Source organism: Apteryx mantelli, chromosome 4 (genome assembly GCF_036417845.1).
Source record: "Apteryx mantelli isolate bAptMan1 chromosome 4, bAptMan1.hap1, whole genome shotgun sequence".
In the NCBI taxonomy this organism is placed as follows: domain Eukaryota; kingdom Metazoa; phylum Chordata; class Aves; order Apterygiformes; family Apterygidae; genus Apteryx; species Apteryx mantelli.
Window position 1 is genome coordinate 87,586,966 of NC_089981.1, and position 27,969 is coordinate 87,614,934.

General features: G+C 48.7%; 1 protein-coding gene across 1 annotated transcript; it reads left to right on the plus strand.

Annotated features, from left to right (window-relative positions):
- The first annotated feature begins 3,705 nt into the window (after nt 1-3,705).
- On the plus strand, nt 3,706-27,483 carry NEMF (nuclear export mediator factor). Its single transcript, XM_067295198.1, has 33 exons — nt 3,706-3,802; nt 4,265-4,333; nt 5,043-5,145; nt 6,087-6,212; nt 6,298-6,446; nt 6,662-6,729; nt 10,907-10,993; nt 11,994-12,070; nt 12,612-12,682; nt 12,773-12,848; nt 13,876-13,938; nt 14,293-14,370; nt 14,743-14,951; nt 16,314-16,499; nt 16,996-17,059; nt 17,589-17,677; nt 18,388-18,491; nt 18,889-18,951; nt 19,111-19,223; nt 19,878-19,935; nt 20,325-20,383; nt 20,778-20,898; nt 21,045-21,318; nt 22,202-22,244; nt 22,330-22,379; nt 23,727-23,874; nt 24,223-24,300; nt 24,380-24,574; nt 25,126-25,158; nt 26,007-26,113; nt 26,194-26,237; nt 26,337-26,416; nt 27,167-27,483. Exons 1-33 carry the CDS (start codon nt 3,744-3,746, stop codon nt 27,242-27,244), a joined length of 3,222 nt encoding a protein of 1,073 aa, XP_067151299.1. The 5' UTR covers nt 3,706-3,743; the 3' UTR covers nt 27,245-27,483.
- Nucleotides 27,484-27,969: the final 486 nt, after the last annotated feature.

Sequence of the window (27,969 nt, forward strand, 5' to 3'; positions counted from 1 at the left end):
TCTTCTGCATCCACACCCTAATGCAGAAGGGTTTTCAGAGGCAGCTTCCTTGGAGAGGGATCAAGACCGGCAAGGGCTTTTTTCCTGTAAAACAGGGTGTGTTTTAGCCCTCATTCAAAGGCGACTCTGGCTCCAGATGCAGTGGGAGCATTGCACCATGGCCACAGCACCCCCAAGAGCTGATCAGAGGTGTCTGGCTCTTGCTGGCGTTGGGAGCTCGGTGGGAGCCCAAAGCTGGTTCTTCACACGGAGGCCAGAACCCAGCTTACCCGCAGCCTGGCTCCCGGGACCTTTTGGTGGCCACTTCACTCTTTCGATACCGTCCTCCTTCAGGAAGGAGTATTTCTGCCCCAGCGACAGGCCTGCAAGCTAGCCCTGCGCTCTGCTCCCCTGCCTTTTGCCAAATGCTCTTCAGGCTCTCTAGAGGTGGCGGGATCTCCTGCGCTCGCATGCAAAACAGGTATTTTCATATGGGATGAAAAAGTATGTATCTGCGGCAGGAAGAAACAGTCCCTGTGTTTGTGGGCGGAGGAGGGGACGGGAGAGGGATGCCAGGCCGTCCCGGGCGGTGGCAGAGAGCCACTGGTCGGGGTTTTGAATATTATGCCTGTATACATGGCCTGCATTTCTCTCCTTTTTGTGGCTATCCAGACTACGTTTTCTCCTCCTATGACTCCTAACTCATTATCCGAATGCCTTTAACCAACATCCTAGCTGTCGCTGACAGCTCTTCCTTAAGTAGATAACAGGAGGACACAACAATCTGGGGACCCCACTAGAAGTCTCCCAGCCTACTGCTCCGCTTGGTTGAAGGAGCAATGTGTAATCTGGTCGGAAAGAAAAAAATGGTCGTTTTGGCAATGGCGGGCCATGGTTAAGATCACCTTTAGCTGGCTCTGCTAGAAAAGACACAATGCCGTTCGCATCGCCGGATCAGAGCACAGGCTGCCTTCGCTATCTGAGCACGCTGCCTCTAAGCTTGCCTTGCCCCTGCAGGTCTCCGTGCGAGCCCGAGCGCGGCAAGGGGCCTGCAACATACCTAGCCCAGGCCAGCCGCATGGTTATGCTCGCAGGATGCCTGGGCGCTCCTCTAAGGGAGCCAAAATCCACCACGAATATCCCAAACGCTCTGTGAAAGTATTTCTAGGCAGCCGTCTATTGCAGCAGTGAAGGATAAAGGCAAGAAGCTTTCTAAGGCAAAATATTGCATTGAATCTTTGCTTGAGGAGCTAAATTATACTTCCTGCGTTTGACTCTCTCTCTCCCCCCTGTTCCCAGGGTGTTGCTGAAGCATTAATGCATCCCGCTGCCTGAGGCTGCCGCGGTGCGGCGAGAGGAGCTGGAGCCTGAGCGTTGCAGAGCAGAGGCGGAGGAGCCGCGGGCAGCCGGGCACGGTGGCTGGTGCCTGTAATCCAAGCTCCTGGGAGGCTGAGGCTGGTGGACGGCTTGAGCCCGGGGGTTCTGGGCTGCGGCGCGCTGTGCCGAGCGGGCGTCCGCGCTAAGGCCGGCATCGATATGGTGTCCCTCGGGGAGCCGGGGGGCCCCAGGTCGCCTAAGGAGGGGTGAACCGGCCCAGGCCGGGAACGGAGCAGGCCAAAGCTCCCGTGCCGCTCAGTAGCGGGACGGCGCCTGTGAACAGTCCCCGTAGCACAGCCCGGGTGACAGAGCGGGACCCAGCCTCTTTTGGCATCTTTGCCCCTGTGCTTGCCAGCTCCAGCACCGTCCGTCCCGGGGAGCAGTCACGAAAGGGTCAGGTAATGCTGGGGAAAGGCAGAAGCATCTTCTGCAGGCGATAACAGCGAAGGTGCTGTCGCTGCCTTGCTCCTTAGCGTGCGCTCAGGTTTCGGTTGCGTTTGCTGTGATTTCTTGCAGCGCTGAGAGGTCACGGTGCAGGACGCAGTCAAACCTTTTTGGATCCCAATAGATTTAGCTACTAGGATGGGGAATCAGCAGCATTTCCTATCAGAGACCCTGCACTCCTGCAAGTCAGTTAACGGCAGGGTTAGTAACACCTTAGGCAGCCCGCCCCAGACCGAGACCAGGGCTCCGGCTTGCAGGAGGGTCTCACCAGTCTGCTCCATTGGGTATTTACTGTCACGGCTCATTAGTGTCACCAGCTCTGAGCTTTAAGCTCTTCAGACAACACCAAGTGGTCAGTCAAGAAGCCTCTATACAAAGTATTTCAAAGCTGGGAGTGGGGCATCTCTCAACCTCTCCAGTAAATGAAGAGTACTGAGATGTCCAAGGCTGGAGATAAAGCACCACGATGTGCCTCTTTTGGCTTAAAACGGAAACTTTGGGCTTTCTCAGCTGCTGCAATCCACTAGTGCTCAGAAATCTGTCTTTCCTATGTATTCATCCATTTCCAAAGGTAAAACACAGGCAGCACAGGGACCGTTCTCTCAGTTCCTCACTGCCCCTCTGTGGCCAGGCAGAGCCCGTACATGATGGGTGGAAAAAATACTTGAAAAACAGCCGGGCACCGTGGCTGGTGCCTGTAATCCAAGCTCCTGGGAGGCTGAAACTGGTGGACGGCTTGAGCCCGGGGGTTCTGGGCTGCGGTGCACTGTGCCGAGCGGGCGTCCGCGCTAGGCTCAGCATCGATATGGTGTCCCCCGGGGAGCCGGGGGGCTCCAGGTCGCCTAAGGAGGGGTGAACCGGCCCAGGTCGGGAACGGAGCAGGTCAAAGCTCCTGTGCTGATCGGTAGCGGGATCGCGCCTGTGAATAGTCCCCGTGGCTCAGCCTGGGCAAGACAGCGGGACCCAGTTTCCTTTTGCACGTTCAGGCCATTGAAACGGGAAACGGGAAAAGGAGGGGAAGAGGGGGATAGAGGAATCACCGGAGGAGTTAAATAGAGGAATAAGTAGAGAGGAGTCTCTAAAAGGGGAGGGCGAGAGCCCAGAAACACTCTCTTAAATGAATTCTCCGATCAAAGAGACGCCCCTGATGCCCCGCTAGCCCCCGGCTAGACCTCGCAGCGAGGCAAAACCCCAGATCGCCGTTTGCGTGAGCAATCAAGGCTGGTGCTGCAGCTGCGGAAGAAGGGTCTGCCTATCCCCGCCGAGATCCCACCAGAGGGGCCCGAGAAGGGCTCAGGGCGGCGGGAGGGCGCGGAGGAGGCCTCGCACGGGCCGGCGCCAGGCTCTAGGCGTCGCGGCGCGGGGCTGTTGGCGCCGGGCGCGGTGGCGCACGCCTGTAGTCCCAGCTACTCGGGAGGCTGAGCCCGCCGGATCGCTTGAGCCCAGGAGTTCTGGGCTGCAGTGCGCTATGCCGAGCGGGTGTCCGCGCTAAGGCCGGCATCAATATGGTGATCCCCGGGGAGCTCGGGGTCACCAGGTTGCCTAAGGAGGGGTGAACCGGCCCAGGTCGGAAACGGAGCAGGTCAAAGCTCCCGTGCCGGTCAGTAGTGGGATCGCGCCTGTGAATAGCCACTGCAGCGTAGCCTGGGCAACACAGAGAGACGCGGGCTCCTTTTGCCGCCCGCCGCGGCGCCTTTTGCCCCTTTTTACCCCCTTTTTGCCCCGCTTTTGCCCCGCGCCCGCAGCGCCTCCTGCCGCCCGCCGCCCGCCGCGCACCCGCCGGGCCGCGCATGCGCGAAGGGGGGCGGGGCGCCGCCCTCCGCGCTGCGGAGAGGTTTGGCGCGCGGCGCGACCCGTAGCCGCCGGCTGCGCATGCGCGCGGCGGCGGCTGCGGCGGCGGCCGGGCGCCGTCGGTGAGCGGCGGCGGCGGCGGCGGCGCCACCATGAAGTCGCGCTTCAGCACCGTCGACATCCGCGCGCTGCTGGCCGAGCTCCGGCAGAGGTAGCCCGCCCGGGAGCGCCCCCGGGCCGCTCGGGAGCGCCCCCACCGCAGCGGGGCCCGGCCCGGCACGGCCCGGCCCGGTGGTGGTGCCCGTCCCCGTCCCCGTGGCGAAGGCCCCGCGGCCTGTCCCGTCCAGCCGGGAAACCCTGGTGCCCCGCGCCCCCTTCACCGTGGAGCCCTGACACCCTTCCGGTGCCCCGGGGCAGCTGGGGTGTCAGCAGTGGCTGTTCTCGCTTCTAGGGGGTTTAGTTTTGTTGCACTTCACCTGTTAACAGCAGTTTTTCTGTCTTTGGGTTGCTCGGCTTCCAGCTCCTTCCATTAATCTCCCTTTGCTGCCTCTTCAGCTTGGTAATTTATCATCACTCGCACTTGTGGGTATTTTAATTATCCCCGGGATTTTTTTCTGACACTTGTGCGATTTGTGTATCCTGTTCTCCAAAGTACGTATTTTCTTTTTGACAGCTTACTGGGAATGAGAGTAAACAATGTTTATGATGTGGATAATAAGACATATCTTATCCGCCTTCAAAAGTAAGAATTTTCAATTTACTTACCCTATTACTTTACATATGAACATTAGATTCTTTGTATATATATAATTCTGTGCTGACAGGTGTCTGCCTTCTCTCACTGGTTTTCATAGAAAATAATTATTCTTTGATAAAGTGTGATCATTTTTACTCTGGAAGTTCTTGGGAGATAGCATATGGTACAGCTGTTGTGAAAGAGCAAAATACTGTGGAAAATATACAAAAGGCCGAACGTGTTATAACGAACATACACAATTATCATTATTTCTTTTTGTGGGGAGGGAGGAGAGGAGTTGGAAGAACGTAGAGCAACACTTACATAAGCGATACTGGTGTCTGGGCCAAATGGTAGGTAGGTTCTGTCGTGTTAGTCACTGAACTGTCCGTTCCAGTGTTTTCTGGGAAGGACCCCGTGGTCGTCTGCTTGGCTCCCGTTGTGTTAGAGGATGTTTTACTCCGTTGCCTGGGAAGTGCTTTGCTTGGCCAAGTTTCCTGTAAACACTCTGTCCTGTTAACTTAAAACGTGACTGTCCTTTTGCTGTCAGCCTGGCTGCAGCAGTATTTGATAGGCTTTACTGTTCTAGGCAACAGTGTTTTTGTAGACGGCGTGCAGCTGGTTGTGGTCCTTTGGTCTCATTCTGGTGCAAACTGGTGTGTAGCGAGGGATGGCTGCTCGCGGGCCAAGTGGTGAGTCTTTCTCTTGTTAACAGACCAGACTGCAAGGCCACGCTGCTGCTCGAATCTGGTATACGGATTCACACAACGGAGTTCGAGTGGCCAAAAAACATGATGCCGTCTGGCTTTGCCATGAAGGTAAACTAGCATATGTTTTCTTTCTGAAAAGGCATCTGAGTATCAGAAAGCAGCATTAATGTTCTGTCCTTGGAGTTACAAGAAAATAGTGGAAGGATTTGCCTGGCAGGTCACGGTCAAGTGGGTGAACAAAGACAAAGAAAGAGCAGATGTGGACCTGGGGTCACATCACTGATGTTTAGTGCCAGAAACGATGGAAACGTAATTTTCTGAAGACGAGTACTAGTCTTCTGCACATTTCCTGGGCCACCCACACCTTCTAGAATTTTACTCCAGTGAAGTCTTATTATTGCAGTTGCGTTGTCCAGATTTGCAGGCACTGTGCAGGCGCAGCACCCTGTGTTAAACGGGGTCCTTCTGTTCAGTGTGCTGGACTTCAACATTTCAGATCTTGGTGTAAACTGTTAGGACGCATTTCTGCAGGCAGATCCGCTTGGATGCAGCCTGAGTGCTGAATCATACGCATCCGCTTGGGCTAGCCCCTTTGGATGGAGCCTCGTTAAAATGGCTCAGCAAAAATTGTTAAGGTAGCTTTCCAAATCATGTATTGATGCAGCGGTAATCCTGGTTCCCTCTGTAAGATGAAACCTTTGATTTTTAACTAGTTGCTTGCTGGTTGAGATGGCATAGGTGACCTTGCTTTGAGTAAGTCAGCTAAACAAATAGCAGCTTTTAATGACAAAAATAGCTTAACGTCAAGAATCTGGATCAATCATATTTCCTATAAATATCAAAGTATTATTATTTTGTTAAAAGCTGTCTCGTCGCTGTAGTACTAAGATCAGCATTTTTAACCTTTTCTGGTATTTGTCTATAGTAAGTAAGGAGTGGTCAGAATGTCACGGGAGGGATCATGGTGGAAAAAAGCAAATGCGTTTCAGTGTAAAATATCACGAGCAGGTCTGTTTGCGTGGTCTCACAGACGTTCTCTCTGTTGGCAGTGCCGTAAGCATTTAAAGACAAGAAGACTTGTCAGCGTAAAACAGTTGGGTATAGACAGAATCGTGGACTTCCAGTTTGGAAGCGATGAAGCTGCTTATCACCTAATCATCGAGCTGTATGACAGGGTGAGTGGAAAGCCCCCAGCGCGTTCTCCGTAAGAGCGTGCTTGAGCGTGGCCTTCACTAACGGTCAGCCGCGGTGTGCTTGCAGGGTAACATTGTCCTGACAGACTACGAATACGTCATTTTAAACATTCTGAGGTTTCGCACCGATGAGGCGGATGATGTCAGATTCGCAGTTCGGGAACGATACCCGGTTGACATTGCAAAAGCACCTGCACCTCTGCCAACCTTGGAAAGGTAACTAGATGGTGTACGTACAGGAAGAAATCCAAATTACTTTGAACTGCGAATAGCGGTATGTCTTTCTATCGTCTTTTCATATATTACAGGCCATTTTGCACTCCTTTTTATAAAGCTGAAAATGTATTGTTGCCTCTAATCGATAAAAGACAGTCCATAAAACGCATTGTTCATCATTTTTTGGAATGGCAACTCTCCATTATCTTTCCTAGGTTAACTGAAATAATATCAAGTGCACCCAAAGGGGAACAGCTGAAGAGGGTTCTTAACCCCCATCTTCGTAAGTAATCACGGTTCATTACAAAATGAAACGGACACTGTGTGTTATCTTTAGACAATACTGAAAAGTTGGACAACTTCGAGCAGTCTTTTTTTTTTGAGGTTGTTTGTGACAGTGGCTTTATGTATGTTTGAAAAACAAAGCAACAAAAAACCCCAAGTCTTTGAAAACAGATAAGATCTTTTTAATTCAAAGCCAACTGCACAGAGACGTGGGCCTTGCTGTGATCGGACAGTGATGAGGACCTGAGAATAGCTCTGCTGGAGCTCCGACTCGATGCGTTTTGCCCAGGGTCTTGTCTTCGGCGGTGCTGAGCGGGAGGTGTAAGAGTGTACAGTCAGGGCAAGGATATTGTTAGGAAGCGGCTGGAGGATGCCAGTACCGTCGGTCACGGGACAGGTAACAACGCGGTAATGCCGGGATGCCCTGCCTGTGCATCGGGGTGTTCCCCGTTAGCCAGGCAAAGCACACTGTGCCCCTGGTGTTCTTGGCCAAAGAAACAGGTTTGACTTGTGCGATGTGGTCAGAACAGTAAATTTGGTTTATTGTCCAGATTCGGCTGTGTTGATCAGGTGTGGAGCTGCCTGGTAGGTAGCCCCAAACAGCCCCGGTTACGTGATTTGCAGACCCTCATATCCCTTTCCCCCTTTCTCAATTCTCCTTTTCACTGCCCTTGTCCCTCCCTTTCTCCACCCTGCTCTCTTCTTAAATATACAACCCGCTGCTGATTACTTTTCCCTGTTGGTCTCAGTTTTGCTGTATCAGTACCCAAATTTGGTATTCCTGATACTGTTACCTGTCAGTATTACTGATGTGATTGCCAAGACACTGTTGGCTTAGTGAGGTTCTACTCTCCAGAAGGTCCACAGTTCTTCCCTTGAGTTACTGTGAAGTTTGGCCATTTCTCACATCACTCAAGGGTCCCTTAACCACCTGTGAAACCCTCCATTCCTCATGGTGCTATCTGTAACTTCTGTCACGTCTCGCACTGCTGTCACGTCCAGCACTTTCTCCTGTTGTGTGCTGTAGTTCCTCACATCCTATCAAGTTAGCGTCGCCTCAGACCAGGGCCTAGTCAACAGCCCGGTGATTTGCCTGCACCCTTAACAAATACACTGATGTTTTCCCAGAACAATCTCTCAGTCCCAGCAATCTTATGTTTTAGAGACTTCTCTAGTAAAAGCAGACATCTTTCTATTTCATAGCTTGGGTTGGATTTTTCTCTTCTTGAACCCGTATGAACTTCCAGCATCCAAAATGTCATGTGGCAAGGGGTTCCACAGCTTGCTTAAACAGCACAAGAAAAGCCACCTTCTTTCGTTTGCTTTGAAACTGGTCTCACCATTTTTATTTGGTGCTCCAGTACTTGCTTTGAAGAGATAGTGAACAGTTGCTGTCTATTTACCTACTCGGTGCCACTCATTTTATAAATCTTAGTCATTTCTAGGCTGGATAGTCTACTGTTTAGCTTCCATAGTCTTTCCTTGTGCAAGAAGCTGTTCCAAGTTTTTGATCATCCGTGTTGCCCTTCTCTGTACTTTTTAGGTCTTATTCCCAAATAGTAATTAATAGTCAGTTGGGCCCTATTATTGTGTGTGCAGAACTGGGATAGTCTTTCCTCATGTGCATCATTTTATGTGGACTTACAGTGAGTTTATGTGTCGGTTCTTTATCTAGTTGCTCCCTGTTGCTGTGGTCTCCTGCAGTATTTCGCAGTTGGCTGACTGTTGCTGGGACAAACTCTGTTTCATGGGTAGGCTTTGCCCCTCGCTCTTTGTTCCCCCTTCCCAGGTCAGTTGAAAAGCGTAGGCTCGGTTCACCCCCGCTGCCTCTGGGGCGTGCGCTGACAGCTTACGCTCTCTCCCTGTTCCCTGTCTTTCAACCACTTCGTTATCCAGGCAGAGGCTATGGTGTTATCCCGTGGCTGCTTGTCCCCTGTAAGCGCTTTGGGGGTGAGCTTTGTCAAATGCTTTCTGGAAATCCAAACAGACCTTATCTGTTCAACCTCCCTTGTCTTTGTGCTTTTGGACTTTCTTGTGGATTTCTGAGGCAAAAGACAAAACTGTGTTGGCTCTTCTCCTGCGTGTATTTATCCAAGTCTCTGCTAGTTTTAGTCTTTAGGCTAAAAGAAGTTGGTACTTTCCCAGTCCTAGGGGAAAGGGTCCCACCCCTTTTTTAATTGCCAATGCATTAACCTCCTTTTGCCTCTCCTACCAAGTGAGACGTTGCAAGCTACAGCTAATAGTTTGGTCTCTCCACCCTTGAGTTCTTTTAAACACCTAGCTGAGTACCCCATGGTCCTCAGGATTTGCTGCTGCTCATTTTGTCTGGTGGATCCATCACCTCCTCTCCTGACAACTGGATTTGAGGCAGATCTTCTGACATACTGCCCGTAGAGAAACGTTCCAGCCAGAGCTTCCCTGTGCCCCTGCGCTGTGAACTAAATCCAAGACATTAGTTTTCCTGCTCTGACCTCGTCATATCTAAGTGTTTCTTTCGTACCTAGGTCATTTCTTGAACCTACTGATACTAGCTGGCTTCCTGCTTATGGTATGTCTGGAAGAGACTTTATTATTAATCTCAATGTTGTTTTTTTTTTCCAGGTTTTCTCAAGCTTAATTTTGGCCTGCCTTACTGTGTTTTACATTCCCACAGGCCAGAGTTTGGTCTCCCGTTTTCTGCAATGGACACAACTTCAGTTCTTCGCAGGATGCCTTTTTGCTTTTAACAGTGTCTCTCATCCTGCTGTTCAGTCATGCTTCTTTGGATTTTTCTGAAACAGTTTGATAAGTGGTATGCGTTTGTTTTGAACCTCCAAAATAGCATCTTTAAACAGCCTGCAGGCTGTCTGCAGGCTTTGCGCTTTATTGATTGTCTTAATTTCCTTCTAAGAAGCTTCCTTGCTTTATGTAGTCCTTCCTTTTAAACTGAGCGTGCCTGAAGTAGATTTCTTGGGTTTTTTGTTGTGCTAGAATGGCTGTTGAATCCAAGAACATTATGGTCTCTGTCACAGTGTAGCTCTTTAATATTTGAATCAGATCCTGTGAGTGAATCAGAGAAGCTTTTCCTCCTTTGAGCTCTCTGACTAGCTGCCTCGTAAAACAGTCATTAATAATGTCTAAAATTGTAGTCTCAGCCCTGTATCCTGGTGTGACATCTATCCAGCTGGACTGGGATGCTTGAAATCTGATTTAGTTGTTCCTTGATCTTCACAATCTCTTGGCTGTTCTTCTGCACATTAGGGTGACCAGCAGCCCTGCTCAGGCGGTTGATTCTGTAGCCCTAATACTGCACGTCCCTGGTGTAGGCCTTGATTTTCATTTTCTTGGGACTGCGGTGTTTGTTCAGGTGGTTAATTTGTTAGTTTGGCTGGACTCTAAGATCCCTTTTATGGGTCACCTCCCTCATTCTAAGTTTGATGCTGCATTGTCCTAGTGATCGTCTTCCTTCCACCATGCTTCTGCTTTGCTTGTTACCAGCTAAACTTGGTTTTCCGTTGCCCCATCTCATTTCTCAGACTTCATGTTTAATCTCTGTAGGAGGTGGGATTTCTGTGTTTTTGTCTGCTACTTCTCTTCACCCTGTTTGAAAGGGGCTGCACTCGTTTCTGCTGTCCCTCCTGTTTCACATTTGGGTTTGCCAGCTCTTCCCCAGTTCTTTGCTTGAAGATACAGAGTTTTTATGACTTCACCCTTTGTATTATCTTATCCCAAATCAGATGCTTTTCCACCCTTGTTGGGTTTCCTACACTCAAACTTCCCTACCCCTTTTTAATTTTAAAGTTTTTCATTCCATTTTGGCCCAGATGAAGCCCATCCCTCCTGTACATCCTCGTTCTGTTCCAGACCTTTCCCAGTTCCAGGTGAACTTAAGCATCATTAGGTTTGTAAGATGCCATTTTCTCAGCCACGTGCTGCGACCCGGCCGCTCTGTCTGGCCGGTGAGCGTTTCCGAGAGCTCCGCCGTGGGAGTGCTGGTCGCCTGCGTTTCCAGCAGCCTGGGCTTTGCTGTGTTCGGGGACCACAGCTCCTTCACTTTCCCCAGCCTCTCTAGGCATTGACTGTAGGTTCATGGCCTTAGTTTGTTGAAACACTACTTGTGATTTTTATGCGAATACGGAATTCACTGTGAATGTTTTTGAAAGCTGATTCTCCTGTGTTTTTTTTTTTTTTTATAGCTTATGGAGCCACCCTCATTGAGCATTGCCTTATAGAAGCTGGATTTTCTGGTTATGTCAAAATAGATGAACATATGGAAAAGAAAGGTATGTAGCAGGTAATATTTTAAAGGCTGTACTTCAAGCTTAACGGTTTTTGTGTCTAGGTGGTATTTTTTTCCAAAGAGATAAGTAATCCTCAGACCTATAGTTCGGACCATATGGTTGCATCCTATAATGTTTTTAGGTTGGAGATCAACCTTGTTCTCGTTAAACCTCTTGAAGTATGCATATATTAGAATTACAATATCAGACTTCCCTTATGGTCTAAATGTTTTTGTAATGAGGTATTATATTAAACATCAGATGAACTCTGGCTGTGGAGCGGGATATTTTTACAAGAATCCTGCACAGAAGAGTTAGCATCAAAGTCTGCCATTAGCTATGACAGACATGGTGGGGATTTGATAAAGCAGCAGCTTTACGTTTATTTGGAAATTATGGATTGGGGTAGTAAAGTCAGAATGGATTTTTTTTTCATAATCTTATTTTTCTTGGGTGCTTTTATATTTTCCATAAATCGAAAGGACTTTTTACATCTTCCTCCTACACTGTGGTGCTGTAATAAATTGACTTTGTAACAAACAAATAACTTCTCAGAGCTCCTGTTTTATGCTTTGCCTCCATAGTTTTATTTTTATAAGGTTCTAGCATTTGTATGTTTGTTTGTTTTTTAATAGAATTTGAATAATTATGTCTTAAAATATATATTTTTTATATTAAAAATTCCACAAATGGAAATGTGTGTAATGAGGCTCCTGTTCAAAGTGAACAGTAATTGTTATAGTGAAGCACCAATGGTAAAGGATGTACGGGATTTTATTTCTGAGACGTATTCAAATCCTACTTTTAGAATATTTCCCAAGGCCGCGTGCTAACTCGAGCTTCCTGTTGGCGTGGTTAGGTTGGGCAGCTTGCTCCGTGCACGTAATTGGATGCGCAGGTGCCTGGGGATTTTTGTCGATTTGCTGTTTGCTCTGTTTATATAAAAATATCTTTCTGTTCTAGGTGTTTTAAAAACTTCCTCCTCTCCTTCCTCTCTCTTTAGAAAATATTGAAAAAGTGCTTAGTGCTTTAGAGAAAGCAGAAGAATACATGACGCTAACTGACAGCTTCAGTGGAAAGGTGGGTCTCAGCTGAGCAGCCTGGTTATCAGTTACGCGGGAGCTGCAGAATTAATGTGGCAGGCAGGTACTGCTCGGCGTACGCCTGCTGCTGTTGTTAACCACCTTCAGATTTTGTTCTGTGTGCTTGGGCTCCAGGTCGTGGTGGGGAATAAAAATTGCTTCCTTGCATTCCTTGCAGCAATTAAATAACTTCCAAGCAGATTATGGAGTTCCTGTCAGAACTGCCTTTGTGCTCCGATAGCAGGTAGCGCTGTTTTGCGTGTAAAACATGCGTTTGTGTGGTAAGCTGTAGGGTGGTTCTGAGGTTTGCAAGGGAAGTTCACCGTTTTTTCTGGAATACATTGGAGTGGAGATGAGCAAGTGGTCAGGACTTCAGTCAATCACGTTTGCTAGCGCTCCACGGTCTCCACTCTGGAATGAATTACTGTCTCATGCTGATCAGTAGGTTAGCACCTAAAGCCTCCTGCCTGGCCAAGCTAAGGGGATGGGGGATCCTTTTCAAAGGCAAATGTTGATGACATATTTATGTATTATTTTAGGGTTATATTATCCAGAAAAGGGAGAAGAAGCCAAGCCTGGAACCAGATAAACCAGCAGAAGATATCTACACGTAAATATTTGAAGTATTTGCTCCCTTTTCTACTAGACTGTGTAACTTAAATTAGTTTTCAGGTGATAATATCAAATGTGTATTTTACAGATATGAGGAATTTCATCCTTTCTTGTTTTCTCAACATTCAAAATGTCCCTACTTGGAATTTGACTCATTCAATAAGGTACAGTGCTTTTGCTGATACTGTACTTAAGTGCTTTAATAGACTGATGCTAAAGAGCGTAATTAAAATGCAGTGCTGAAGTTATTAATGAAAATATAGACCTTGGAAGAAGTAATTAATTTGATGGATGAGTGTTTTGTGCCGAAAAGGCCGAGCAGAGTAGGACCTGGAGGCTATTGCCGACCAGTGTCATCTTTATTAACTGTTAGATCCTGTAGCTGAGATACGGCATGTGGCACTGACTGTAGGTGTGTACTGAGCCTGCACGGAAGTTGGCTGTTAATCAGTCCTGGTCAAACATACTTGTTATTGGAGAGTACAGAAGCTGAGTTATTGCTGAAGGCGAACAGTCAGCACGTTTATACTTTTCCTGTGACTATGAAAGGTTCAAGCAACTAATTTAGTATTTCCTTGAGTGTTGTCCTCCCTGGCCCTTGGCTTACTAACGTTATCTGAAATCATTAACTGCATGTTGTTCCTGACCTTGATTTCCAGAGTTCCCATTCCACTTTCCTGCCCTGGTCCTTGTCTGGATTTCTGTCATCTCCTTCACAGCATCAATAGTCTAAGCACCTTAAAACCTTCCTCTTCGTTTGTTTTAAGCACAGTGTCTGACAGCTGGAGCACCGCACCAGGAGTAGTTCTTAGGCGTGCTTTCTATTTTTTTCTGAACTGAGCAATTGGTGCAGCAGGGATTCGGGGCGGACAGGGTTTTAACTGCAGTAGTTTAATCTGAAGAGCACACTGTGAAACAGCGGGTTCCTTCTGCCGCTATGATTTGTTAATGCAGAATGAGGATCCCAGTTCAGCCAGTTATTTACTCATGTCCCTAGCCCCCAGTTTAGAGTGTCTTGCTGAACTAGCCTCGTGACAAGGTAAAACAAAGGATGTTACTGAACCTTGTTTTAGCATGTCTCCTATATTAGTGCTTTTGCACCTCTCATGAGGAGGACTTCATCTGTCTTCTGTTGTTGTTGGTACAGGTTAATGCAGCTTGGAGATCCTTAAATCTGGCTCTCTCTTGCAGGCAGCAGATGAGTTCTACTCCAAGTTAGAGGGACAGAAGATTGATCTGAAAGCGTTGCAACAGGTATGCTCTCATCCAGGAGCAGAGCAGCTGTGGTGGCTCTCTCAGAGCTTCAGATGCTTCTTCATGGCATTTGGTTCACATAGTTTGGGGTGGAGGAGGAGTCATGTACTTATTTTTGCTATGGAAATGCTGAATCAGTGGTGGTCAAAGAGCAGGTTTCAAGCTATATGGTGCAATGGTTAGTTCTGCTTGGAATACAAATGATAACATTAAGAGCAGTTCTTTGGAAACTTCTCTGCATCCCTTATGTTGTTGTGTTTTTCTTAGCTGGAATACTGCGCTGAGTGTCTTTACAGTGAATAGGTAATAAGATGCTGGTCTTATGTTTTTTTCCATCTTACTTGTTTCTGAAAGGAAAAACAAGCATTGAAGAAACTTGAGAATGTCCGTAAGGATCATGAGCACAGACTAGAAGCTCTTCAGCAAGCTCAGGTGAGACTGGGATTTTTGACTGAGAAGATATGTAATATTTCTTGAAGAACTGCACCTGCTGATCCCGATTGCTGTGGTCAGCGCTGGATCCCAAAGCGAGGCCTTCTCCTGCCCCCGAGCACCTTGCAGCCCCTCAGGGCGCCTGGGCCTGCCCAGCTGGGCTCTGCTCCCTTACAGAAACTTTGCACCTCCCTTGCCAAGAGCTGCTTGCAGAGCTCTGCTTGCGGGAGTCAAGTTGGTTATTGCCCCGTGTGATGACTTTAATGCCATTCTTGGATTTTGTCTCAATATTAATTAGCACTTTTATTTTTTTAAATACTGCTGAGTTTGCGTTTAGCTTGAATGGTGATAAACTTTTTTTCTTTCCTTAAGGAAATTGATAAGATAAAAGGAGAACTCGTAGAAATGAACTTAGAGATAGTTGACCGAGCCATCCAGGTGGTTCGCAGCGCATTAGCCAACCAGATAGACTGGACAGAGATCGGAGCAATTGTAAAAGAAGCTCAAGCGCAGGGGGACCCTGTTGCAAGCGCAATCAAAGAATTAAAGCTTCAGACAAATCATATCACCATGCTGCTGAGGTGAGTCCACTGCAGATCACCCATACCAAGTGCGGGTGGGACTGACTGCATGCAGCGAGCTGAGCAGGAGACGGTCGTCTTTTTAGTTTCTGCACTGGTATTTAAGCTACTCAGTTTTCCTTATATTAACCTGAAAAGAACATGCAGCTGGTGTGAGCTGTGAGTTTTAATGCTGCTTCCTGTAGGAGTCCTGATGAGAGAGGTGGCAGTGAGACAGTACCTGGAATGTCTTAAAAACCTCCATGAAATAATAAAAGGCATGCAGTGTCGCAAGCTGGGTGGGAATGTATTTCGGTATGACTTTGTCAAATATTGCATACCCATAATCTTTCACCAAAGGTGAGAGAGATCCTGTGTAACCTGAGCTGACAATGTATCAGGATGCTAAAGATATAAAAGTGAGAATTTCTATTTTATAGCAAAAACTTCTGGTATGAAAGTTCTGATATGGGAAAGTGAACTTATGAATGTTTAGCTGCATTATTTTCAGCCATGCTAGTGTATTCCAGAATAAACTTGCTTTCAGGAGTCAGTTCTGTGCTGGCAATTGTGTGTTACATCAGTCTCTCTTCTCTGTTTTTATAGTGAATAACGATCACTTTGCTGGTCACGCAGCTTAGTTAGTCCACCAAGTGTTGAATAATGCCTCCTTAGTGCAGAGGACTGCAGAGATGTATTTCCCTTTATGAAAAACATTATTTTATGCTGCTCCACCACCTTTTGCTACACAGATTCAGCAGAGCTGCGTTGAGCAGGATTTAATGCGCTGGTGAGGAGGAAATACAATTCCAGCTGATCTGTGTTCAGCACACTTTGAAAACAGCAGAAGAGAGATTTTTATGAGATTTTAAACTGCTGCAATGCTGCCCTGTTCACCAAATCAGCATGATGATGTACCTGCCTTCATTTCACATGATGATCAGGCACAGAATGTCTTGTATTTGTCTTTGTTCTTCTCTTACTTTATGAAAATAGATCTTCAGAACTGTTCTTTGTTTTAAGCCTAATTTTTTCCTTTTTTTTGATAGCAGAGATGTATATCTCTTTTAAATCCTCCAGTCACCTTTACAAGAAAAAAATTGCCTTGGGAAATGCCACCTCCTTGGATGGGAAAATTCCAGCTCTTTTATCTTTTGTTTTTTGTTTTCTTTTTCCTTCAAACATTGGCTGACTCTAAGACAGAAACCTGCTTGCGTATAAGGCAACCTGGGGCCTTCCTGCAGCTGCACAATGAAAATGGTATTAGGAATTTTTTGGCCATTTCCAATCTTCATGAGAGAATAGAAGTACAAATGCATTGTGCTAAGGTTAAAAAATAACCAGTTCTCTTACCTTAATCAGTATGATGTCATGTTTTTTTAGGAACCCATACATCTTATCTGAAGAGGAAGAGGAGGAGGAGGATGCTGATTTAGAAAAAGAAGAAACAGAAGAAACAAAAGGAAAAAAGAAAAAGAATAAGAACAAACAGTTGAAGAAACCGCAGAAAAACAAGCCATTGTTAGTTGATGTTGATCTCAGCTTGTCTGCATATGCCAATGCCAAAAAGTAAGGTTTATGATGAATGTGTGTTTTGATTGTAGAAGTTTCTATGTGCTTGCAGTTGACAGTGATAACATGATAGATAGGGCCCTGTGTGTATCTTTTTTGAAATTAAAAGTTAGAAATTGAAATAGGTAGCTTGTCCTTAGCTCTAGGATATGTATTTTCCTGGTCCCAAAACAGTATCTCACTATTACATAGCCGGTTGTCTCTTGCTATCGGATTAATTTAATTTCGAGTACAATTCTGCACAGAGACGCATGAAACAAAATGGCTTTTTGCCACACAGTAATCCAAACAGAGTGCTCTGTGTGTCTGAGAAGGGAAGTTACTTCATTTGGCTGCTTTTCTCAAGTGAAGACTAAGCCAAAGAGCTGAGCTAAACATTACTTTTTCAAAACTGAATGTTTACTACAAATGTCAAGGACCATGAGAAGAAGCACATTCTAAAAATGAGTGAACATGCTGGGATTTCAGATGTAAACAGACTTTTGTTTCACAGGTATTATGATCACAAAAGACATGCGGCTAAGAAAACACAGAAGACAGTAGAAGCTGCAGAGAAGGTATTTCTTCATATTTGTTCTTAAAAGATATTTAAAAGCAAAGCCCCTGTCACTGATAAGTGGAAAACTGAAACTTAGTTTTAGGTAGCCCTGATGAAACACAAAAGGTAAAATCAGCCAACCAGGGTTGTTTCTTTCCTGAGCCGTTAAGATCACGGAGTAGAGGACTGCAGATGCCCGCTGCGTTACCTGGTTTCCATCGGTAGCCCTGTGAACACTTAGACAGGGTGCTCGGTGGAGATGCTGGCAGACCAGAACTTACGGAGCCAGGAGTGGAAAGTTATCGGCTATCTGATCATAAGGATTTCCATTACTTTTCTCTGGGGCCTGCTATACACAGTGAAGATTTATGAATATTTTAGAATTACTGTTTTATATGTGCATGAAAAGATTATAGGCTTGTGCATAGCAGTTTGTAGAGCCTTCAGTCTGAAAAAAGAGAAGTTTCCTACTAACTTTCCTGCTGTTTGGTTAGCACCTGTATGATTCCTGTGTTGGGGACCTGGGATCATGCTTTTTCTCTAATTAGGCATTTAAATCAGCTGAGAAGAAGACAAAGCAGACACTGAAGGAAGTTCAGACAGTTACCACCATTCAGAAAGCAAGAAAGGTCTATTGGCAAGTACAATTTCACTGTCATTATCTAAAGTGTTGTGAATGTGTGCAAATTCAAAAGGACTGTGTCAGGTTGACTTCTCGCTAGGTTAGAAGTGGCTAATTATTATTATAACTGGCTAATTACATTTTCTTAGCATTACACGTCATACAGAGTCTCCTTCCAGTTGTTCCTTTAAGTTGCTGGTCTGATTTTAATAGTGCCTTTGCCTGGGAAAGTTCCTTTCAGTGGGACTCTGCATAGGTTCATGGTCCTGCTCTGGGGGTCACTTTGCCTGACTGTGGACATGGACTTGCAGTTTAGCTGAGCTTTTTGTCTTCAACAGAGCTAGGAAGATGTGCTCAATAAAAATAAGGAACTTCACTATTACTCTCTGGTGGCTTCATATCTGTGAAGTAGTAATGGTAGATTCAAATATAAAGCTTTTTATAGTCTAATAACTAGATTATTAAAATGAAAATAAATAGGCAGCTGGGCTTTGTGGTGACAGTGCTTGTTATGTCATCTCAAAATGTCATTGACAATGATGTTACATTTGTACCATGCCTTGTTTTCATGCTGTAGACATAGGAATAGATATGAAACTGGATGCAGGATCTTTTACAAGTAATAGATATAAGATGGGTATTCTCAGTTTGGTACAAAAAATGCCTCTGTAACGTACTCTTAGTCCCGGGTGTTTTTCACACAATGCATTGATGCAATTTGGCAGGTTTGAGAAGTTCCTGTGGTTCGTTAGTTCTGAGAATTACCTCATTATCGCTGGAAGAGATCAACAGCAGAATGAATTGATTGTCAAGCGATACCTGAAATCAGGCAAGTCTGATTAAGTGGAGTGTATCAGTCTCTCTCTTACTTTCTAGTTTTGCAAATGTATGAGGAGAACGTGACAGGGAATGTCTAGTTTGTTCTTAAGGTGGTCTTAGGGTCAAGGGGACTTTGGTGATGGTAAGTCCTAGGAATTGTGTTTGTTGTCAGTGGAGCACTGGGATAGTTTGGTGTGGACCTTCAACGCTCGGGTAAGAGTGGGTTGGACAGACACCTGTAGGGAGCAAATGTGCTGATCCTGCCTGGGGCAACAGGTTTAGACTAAAAGGCTTCCAGATCCCCTTCCCATCTGATCCTCTGCAGCCAAGATAGCCGTTTCCCTTGGGCATTGGGAACCTTCCCCAAGTGATCTAGGTAGTTACCAAAAGTGTCACTTTTCTTCCAGGGGACATATATGTGCATGCTGATCTCCATGGAGCCACGAGCTGCGTGATCAAGAACCCAACAGGTACTTCATGTGGAGCTCAAACTCAGCCAGGCCACCTTGTCTCTGCCCAGGGGCCCTGAAAAGTCCAGGCGCCGGGTTCGGGAGTGTGTAGAAGTTGGAGAGTCACGTTCTGTTGCGCGTGCGTTGTGTTCCCTAATGTGTTGGATGTTGCTGTTGCAGGTGAACCGATCCCTCCACGGACCCTGACGGAGGCAGGCACGATGGCGCTGTGTTACAGCGCTGCCTGGGACGCCCGTGTTGTCACCAGCGCGTGGTGGGTCTTCCACCACCAGGTAAGGACGCTCATGCATGCAAAGAAGACATCTGAAGGAACAAAAGCAGGACTGCAGATAAAATCTCTCTATATGGGAACTGAAGGATGTGGACGAAACTTCTGGTTTCGGATACCATTCCTTGTGGGCTCCTTGGCTCTGCTGCACTGACTTAAGGGCAGGGGTGGAGGGGTGACCTCTGACATGACATACGCATGACTGAGGAAATGTTGCAAGCTTGGCTTCTTATAGAAAAGAAAAAAAACCAACCTTCCTCTCTTCTAATAAAAACAAGTTTTAATTTTTTCAGTCAGGGTTCTAGCTTGTGTCTTAACTACAGTCTTGCTATGCTTCTGAGCAATTCAAGCGTAAGAATGAAAAGATAACATTAAACTAAAGGTTGCAATGCCTTCAGTTGTTCCAGCTTCCTGAATAACCCAGTTCCTCATTCAGGACTTCCAAAACGTAGCCCCATAGCATGTCACTGAATGGAAACATCCGTTAGGAAAACATCGTACAAAGACAGGAGGAACCCTTCCGATACTGAATCCTGCAAAGCTGCTTCCATAAGCTACAAATGCAGCTTGCTTGAATGCTCCTTTTGCTAGTGCTGTTATTAAGTGGTGCTGGTCTTCTGTGAAAGATGCTCCTTACAGTATATCCTGCTGTTCCCAGGTTTCTAAAACTGCACCTACAGGAGAATACCTCACCACTGGAAGCTTCATGATTCGAGGTGAGACTTGAGGAAACGGTGGGGTTTTGACATTAAGCGTTTTGTCTGGAAATGCTGTGCTGTCCTGCAGTGGCACCCACCGGAGGGGTCCCTCTGTCACTGTGGCAGGTGGCAGATACTGCTCTTCTCCTCAAAATCAAAATTCTGAGTGGTTTAGGCCAAACGTCAGACAGCTGCATCAGCATCTGCTAGCTGAGCAGAGGCACTGGGCAGAAGATGGTTAGCTAAACTGCTTTCCTGTTTCTCAAGTTTTGCTGTCGTTCAAGAGCTAGAACAAGCCCCAGTATAATTTTTGGTAACCTAAAGCCTCTCATAAAAATGAATTTTGAAAATACGTTGTCTAACATAGCCGTTAAATCTCCTTATGGGAATCTGCCTTTGTTTTTCAGGGAAGAAGAACTTTCTTCCTCCTTCATATCTGATGATGGGGTTTAGCTTCTTGTTTAAGGTACTGCTTTCTCTGTGCAGCTCTTGCTGTTTCTTCTAATGTGGCTCGAGCTGTAGGCGGCTTACTTTCTAGGTTTTGCTTACTGGTATATTCCCAATTACTACTTTTCCCACTGGGATATTGTGGCCTCTGCTAGATTTTTATGAGTTCTGTTTGAAGCATGTGTATATTTAGGGGGAGACTGCTGGCTATGCAGCTATACACATCTCCCCATTAGCTTTACTTTTGAGGTTGCCAGACTAAGTTTAAATGTGCCGGTTTAGTTTCCTTCCCCTAGGAATATAAAAAGTGTTCAAAGAGAGAGAATAAAATGCTGACTTGATATTCTCTGAAGAGACTAATAAACATCACTGAAATTGGTATCAGCCTAATGTAAAGGGACCTTTGTTGTTAGGTGGATGAAAGCTGTGTTTGGAGACACCGAGAAGAAAGGAAGATCAAAGTGCAGGATGAGGATCTGGAAACAGTCTCCAGCAGCGCCAGCGAACTGGTGTCCGAAGAAGTGGAGCTCTTAGGTACGATGGAGGGTGTGACTGGAGCACTGCGCGCGCTGCTGGCAAATGGGCCCGTCCTGGTTTGAACATTCGGTTCCTCGCGCTCTGTAATGGGTCAGTCTGGTGTTTCTCATGTGAACTGTGTTTTCCTCACCTGGGTGCCCCAGAAGGAGGAGACAGCAGCAGCGAAGAGGAAAAAGCAGAGTGTCAGGAGGCACCAGAGGATGTGGAAGCCGCGTCTGAGAGTAATCGCGATGAGGGTGTTGCTGACCCTGACCAGGGCACGGTAAATGCACCTCCTGTGCCAGAGACTGTCTTGGAAGAGGACAATGGAGAATCTGAAGATGAAGTGGAAGATCCAGAGTCGAAGAGCGAAGTGAAGGAGGAAGAGATAAATTACCCAGATACGACAATCGACCTGTCGCACCTTCAGTCGCAAAGGTGAGTGAAGGAGCAGCTGCGTTTCTCGGCAGTGCGGGCCCTTCTGAGGATCTCCATGCTGTTAAAATGCCGCCTTGACCTTCCAAAGCAAGGGTGGTGATGAGTTGCCCTCGATTCCTTTGATGCTCGGTCCTGCAGGATGCCCGAGCACAGGGCTACAACCCTGCGCTGGGGCAGCACTGCCGCACTCCGTACCCGTTCCCTGCCGCTTCACTACTTGCTTTGGACCTCCCTCCTGAAATACACACTCGCACGCGTGCACAGAGCTGTCCTCTCCCTGGTCAGTGGTAGCTGGCTCTTTGGCTGCTCTTTGTAATTCCCCGTTTTGGCCTAGGTGTCCCTAGCGCTGCTTTTGCTCCTCCGGAGACACCTGCCCCCTTCTCCTGTCCAGAGCTGCCCTGACCCCAGAAACAGAGCCCTGGGGTTGCTTCCGCTCCACTAAGCGGGTGCTGAGTTACTGCTCTGCATCTGATCGTGACATCCCTGCTGTCCGTGACAGTGGCACTACTTAGAGGATGTTGGAGAAGGGATTGAGCAGGTGGAAGTGGGCACCTCTTGCAGGGAACACCACAGACGATTAGGGCTGCGTGCTTGGGAAGTTGAACGTCAGGCTGTTTCTTGAGCACGTACTGTATCCCGGCGGTGTTTGTGGTGTGTGTTTGTGTGCGTACGTAAGACAAGCTGGCGGAGATCTGAGGAGCTGCTTTGTAAACTTATTCCCAGTATTGCTGCCCTTTTCCCTTCACCAAAGCCGGGACTTTCGAAGAAGAACTAGAAAGCCGAAAGCCGTGTAACCAAGTGGCCGATGTCTGGGCTGCGGTGGTGCGTGCAGGGCTGAGCTGCTCTTCATCCAGTGACAAGCTCCATTTCCATCTCCCCACAGATCCCTGCAGAAAATTGTCCCCAAAGAGGAAGGACCCAACTTGGTAAGGTCCCAGCTCAGATGTTTGGCAAAGAGCAGTGTGAACTGCTGCTGGACATGGTGCGCTTTAACCGTGTTTCACTTTTTAGAGTGACGGCAAGTCCCAGGGGCGAAGGCATCTCTCTGCCAAGGAGAGAAGGTGAGAGCATCTGTTTGTTTGCGGAGAGGCAAATGCCTCCTCCTCGTTCCCTGTTCAGGACATGGGGTTGGAGCATGTCTGGTATCTCCCAGTCTGGTCCCTGCCGGCTCCTCGGTGGAGGCAGCGCTTGCCCAAAAGCACCAGCTCCGTGGTGCTGCCCCGTGCTCTCCGCAGGCAGGACTGCTGGGCGAGGGCAGGTGGGGGGCCCCGAGCTGCAGGGTGACTGAGCGAGCTGAGGAGGCCTCACGAAGTCCTGACCAGCCCAGAGGAGCGCCTGGATTGTCCATCCTGCGTTTCCAAGCTGGGTCCTGCCCATGGTTGCTTCTCCGTGAGCTTGGGTCTGTGAGATGATGCCCTGAACTGGGGACGAGGTGGACATTCCCAGGCTTTGGCTGTGGTGACAGGCTGCCTTCCCTGCACCTTCCTGCCCCTGGAAGAGGCCTGCTGAGGCAGCAGAGACGTTTCCCTGGCCACGGCGCTGCAGTGGGGGTGTGAGTGGGACTGGGCAGCAGGGTGTGGGGGTCGGCCTGCTCGTTGTCATCGGGAAGTCCCCAAATCCACCTCCCCCAAGGTTGGAACCGGTTGATGGGCGCCCTGTTGACACGGCTGTGCTGACGATGTCACTGTTCAGGGATGGAGGCTTAGAGATGCCTCTAGATCCAGGCACTTATGGACAGTGGCTTTGCCGTGCCAGGCAGAGCGCAGCCTTACGGGACCGGCGGGCTGGTCCGCGAGCGGCCTCTCTGCCTCCACCAGCACAGTGCTGCTCTGCCGGGAGCTGCGATCCGGCAGCCCCAGAGCTGGGAGGCTTTGAAGCTGTTGGGCAGTGGAGGGGCACTTGGATGGGGGCCTGGTTGTCCTCGTTAGTGTGTCCAGCCGCGGCGGTTAAAGCCAAGAGCCCGAGTAGCAGGGAAGCGTTTTGGCTTAGCGTAGCTGTGTCTCTGGAAAGGAGGCAGCCTGGCTGTGAGATGCCCTTTCCAGGCTCATGGAGAGGGCTCTGGTCTGGCTGACTATGTCCATCGTTACGCGGTGGGAGAGCAGGAGCTGTGAGCCAGCGTTTCCCGAGAAGAGGAACGAGGGCTCGGTGAGGCATCCTCACGCTGGGAACGCAGCCGCGCTCGTCCTTTGGGAGCGCAGGTTATGGACAGACGTCATCTTGGCCCTCGCGGGCTCAACCATATCTGACGTCTGGGTTTGAGAGGTTTTGCTGAAGAGGAGCGATTTCCCGCGTACTTGCCTCGGGTTCCTCCGCAGCTCTGCAGCTGGGAAGCAGGGGGTTAGTGCTGGCAGGAGAGCGGTAGCCCACAGCCGGAGGGGTCGTGTCGAGCGATCGTTTGCTTTCCCTAGAGAAATGAAGAAAAAGAAGCAGCAAAATGACATGGAGAACTTGGAGCCGCCCGAGGAGAAGCAGAAAGAGACGGAGACGCAGCGTCCCCCTGCGCCCAACGCCAACAAGGGTGTGCCGGCCCCGCAGCCCGTCAAGCGGGGCCAGAAGGTAGGCGGGGGTCAAGCTTCCCCTTGGGCTGAGCTGTTCCCGTGTTCTCCCCTGCAGGCGGTAATTCCAGCTTTCTGTTGGACATTCACAGCTGCCTGGTAGTGTCAGATTCAGGTCAGATATGCTCTTGGTGGTTTCAGGATGGTGGGTACTGGTCTGTTAGCGTCGAGCCCACGGTGCTTCTCTGGCCAAAAAATAATTCCTTGGTTATGGTGAGCTGCTTTGAAAGAGGCTCAGGAGACCTGGAAGCAGCAGCGTGCACATGGGAACAGCATTTAGGTTGCTGTCTGTGAGTGCCAATCTCCAAAAGTCACTGTTTCTAAAGCTGGTGGCGCGTTTTCTCCGCAGAGTAAAATGAAGAAGATGAAGGAGAAGTACAAGGACCAGGATGAAGAGGACCGGGAGCTCATCATGAAGCTGCTGGGGGTGAGCGAGAGGCGTTCTGCCTCCCCCTGGGCTGCGGTCGTCTGGGTCGCTGGCTCTAACCACCTCTGTGTCACTGCAGTCTGCAGGGTCGAACAAGGAGGAGAAAGGGAAAAAAGGGAAAAAGGGGAAGACAAAAGAAGAGCCGGCAAAGAAGCCCCAGCAGAAACCCAAGGCTGCGCATCGGGGTGCTGGAGGGGGCAAGGAGATGCCGCCAGCAGGAGTCCTGCTGCACGAGTTGCAGGACCCAGCCTTGGAAGAGCAGCAGGACGAGAAGGTTAGCGCGCCGCTTGCCTCGCCTCTCGTGTCCGTGCGTCTGTCCCTCCCCTCTGGTTCTCCTGGAGCTGCGTAGTGCTGTTCTGCCGGGGAGGCCGAGCAGCTCTTGCTGTTTTGGGGCACTGGGGAGAGCGATGCGCCTAATGCCAGGACGCTGGGAGCCCATGGGGTTCAAGAAGTGCCGGCAACCCCTGGAGCGACGTGTGAGCGTGCCGCGCTCCCGGCGTGGCAGAACAAGCTCTGAGGGGCTTCGAGCCTTGCCGAGCCGCTGGGGTCTGGTTAACTCCACGACTCCCGGTCGGTGCAGCTGAAATGCAGCTGAGAGCTCTCTAGATCCATCGTTATGAGTCAGTCTCTGAATCCCAGCCCATCTCTCTCCTCCCAGCTTGGCGTGGGCCAAGCAAATTGCTTTTACTTTAAAATGAGTTAAGTTTCCGCACTAAGGATGTGGCTTTCTGTGGACCACTGCTAAAAGAATTCGGCTGCTCTGGGGGGACAAAAGCAGTCGTGTGTTCATTGCGGCTCTAAAATCTCCGTTGTTTGTGTGCGCAGGAGGAGCAAGACCAGGATCAGCCGGGAGTCGAGGTAAATGCTCTTGTCTTTGAAACTCAGATAGGTGCTGAGGAAAAGGCTTTATCCCAGCTCGAAGCCGGCAGCCCTGCTGTTGCAGGCAGTGCGGCGATGGCAGGACGTGGGGCACGAGCCTGGCTTCCAGCAGGCCGGGGACGGCGCAGAGGTTCGTGCGCTGAGCCCTCTGGAAGAGCCCGGCTTCGCTGTTACGTGGCACATTTCCTGCCTCCTGCTGGTCCAACCAGGTTTCTTGTGTTTTGAAAAGATGAAACTTCTTGTTTTTTTTGTTTTTCCATACCCTGCTTATCACACGCATCCCATATAGCAGCTAGGGGTTGGCTAAACGGAAGTTTGTCCCTCGTCTTTGTATCCCTCGGCAGTGTTGACCCTGGGCGGGAGGAGGATGACACAATATGATACAGCGCAAGTTTTTCTTTGGATTAGAAATTTATTTGCTTACAAAATTGCTTCAGAATTTTTTATAATTGCAGGCCATAGGTGTAGCCCAAAGCTGAAAATGAGTTGATTTCTTTAATTCCTTTAATCAAGGAGTTTGATGGCTGGCTGTAGGGGGAAGCCCTTGGTCACCCCGGGAAGATACAGCTGTATTTGGGGGTCCCTTTTGGTTCAGCTACAACTAAGATCCATCCTGTTTCGAATGATGTGACTTCAGTAATCAAAGATGTTTGTTTGCCGGTCGGGAATGAGTCACGGCTCGGTAATTAAGCGAGGAAGCTAAACAAAGTGCGTTTCGGTAACCTCGTGGGCACCTGTGGGATTTGGGCTGCTCCGTAGCTCAGCTCTACGGCGGGGGGGAACCTTGCGCCGCTTCCCCGGTGGATCAGGTCCCTTTGCTCTCCTAGGAAGGAGAGGCCTTGCTGGACTCGCTGACGGGGCAGCCGCACGCCGAGGATATCCTGCTCTTCGCCGTGCCCATCTGCGCTCCCTACACGGCGATGACAAACTATAAGTAAGTCGCAGCGTTTTCGGGTTTTACGCGGTGAGACGGGAACCTGCCGTACTAGTTACAGAAACCTTTTCCTTTGCAAGGTACAAAGTCAAGCTCACTCCAGGCACCCAAAAGAAAGGAAAAGGTACGGTGCTGACACACTCGAATCCTTTTCAGTGCGCTACCTATTGAAGCTAGCACGCTTTTAGATACTGTTTAAATCTTCTTTCCTGTGTTTTTACAGCCGCAAAGATTGCCTTGCATAATTTTATGCAATCTAAAGAAACTACTGCAAGAGAAAAAGACCTGTTTCGCAGTGTGAAGGTGACTAGTTTCTCTTTCTTTTGTAAAAACTTAACTGCAGCAGAAAGAAGTTCACTGGTGCCACTTTGGGGGTAAATATGTCCCAACCCAAATGTGCTGTTGCTTTTTTTTCCCTGTACCGTGTTGTATTTCTCAGTGCAGCTAGGGAAGATGCATTGCTCAGGCTGGAATGGAGCATTAGAAATTTCACCTAACCAGTGTCGCTGGGCGTTAGGTTCCTGCACTGTGCTTCTGTTGATGCCCGTCAGGACTTTGAGTCCTCAAGTGTTTATTTATTTCTCATTTAATTTGAATGCTCCCAGCGCCCCAGGCAGCCCAGGCGGCTCTCTGCGACGGCTGCTGTTGGCCTCTGCTGCCTCGCTCATTAGCGGCGTTGAACTGCGTCAGCCCTGATGCTGGCTTTTCGTGGACCGCTGCTAGGAAAACACAATTAACGGTTAACGACCCCAAGAGAACAGGTAGTGCCCAGTGAATGACGGAGCCGCCGATAGCATCCTAATGGAGCTAGTGTGCGAAAGCTGCACGGAAAACCTCCAACAGGTCTTAAATTAATAAAACAGGGAGCGAGAGCAGAAGCCTGACGTCAGCCTTGTTTTCTTTGCGGGAAGCGAGCAGAAACGCTCTGAGCAGGAAGCATGTTTGTTCACGCCAACAGTCAGAAACAGCGAGCAGGGATGGAGCGAGGAGGAGGAGGATGTTCTTCCCTGCTTTTCTGTTATGTGCAGTTTCTCCTCTTTTTTTGCTTTGTAGGATACTGACTTGTCAAGAAATATTCCCGGTAAAGTGAAAGTGTCTGCACCGAATCTCCTGAACAGGAAAAAGAAGTGAGTCGATATTGTATTTCTTGTCACCACCTACCGCTCCTGCTCAGCCAGAGTCCAGCTGCCTGCAGACGAGGGTGACCAACCTCCCCGGACGCCGGCAATTTGACTGAATTGAGTCTCCATGTTAGCAGGCAGATGTGGACCAGATCCTGCTTCTTGGTTTAGATGGACTCTAACAGCTCACTTGGCCCAAAAGGCATAAAACCATGCAAGTAAATTACTGGCGTTTGGTCAGCGACGTGATCTCAAGCTGTTCTTTCTTTAACGCTTTGAATTTTGGTGCTGAGCGCTCTTCCCCCCTGCTTTGGGGCGAAGGCATGCCTTAATTTGCTGCAGCAAACCCTGTCGTGGTCAGTGTCTTCATAAAGCTGCCTCTTGCCTGTGCAAGGGAGTTCCTGGCGGAAGTGCAGAATGCCTCACTTCCGGAGAGGCAGGGTGGTTGGTTGGTTTTTGTGTTGGCCAAAGCCGGGAGGTAAAGGTGCCGCTCCAGGTGCACCCGTTAATTAGCCTGGCCAAGCAGCCACTGAGGCCAAGGCAGCCTAGGACGCACTGTGCTGCCTAACTTTTACCCCTCTGAAAGGTGATGCAGGAAAGAGGAGCTGGAGCTTGAGAGTCGGACTACAGCCCCACTTGCTCTATCAGTATGCACCACAGGCAGAGGGCTGAGACAGCGTCTTCCCTCGGACAGTCTGCAGGACCCTGAGCCCTTCCTCCAGTCGTAGCCCCAAC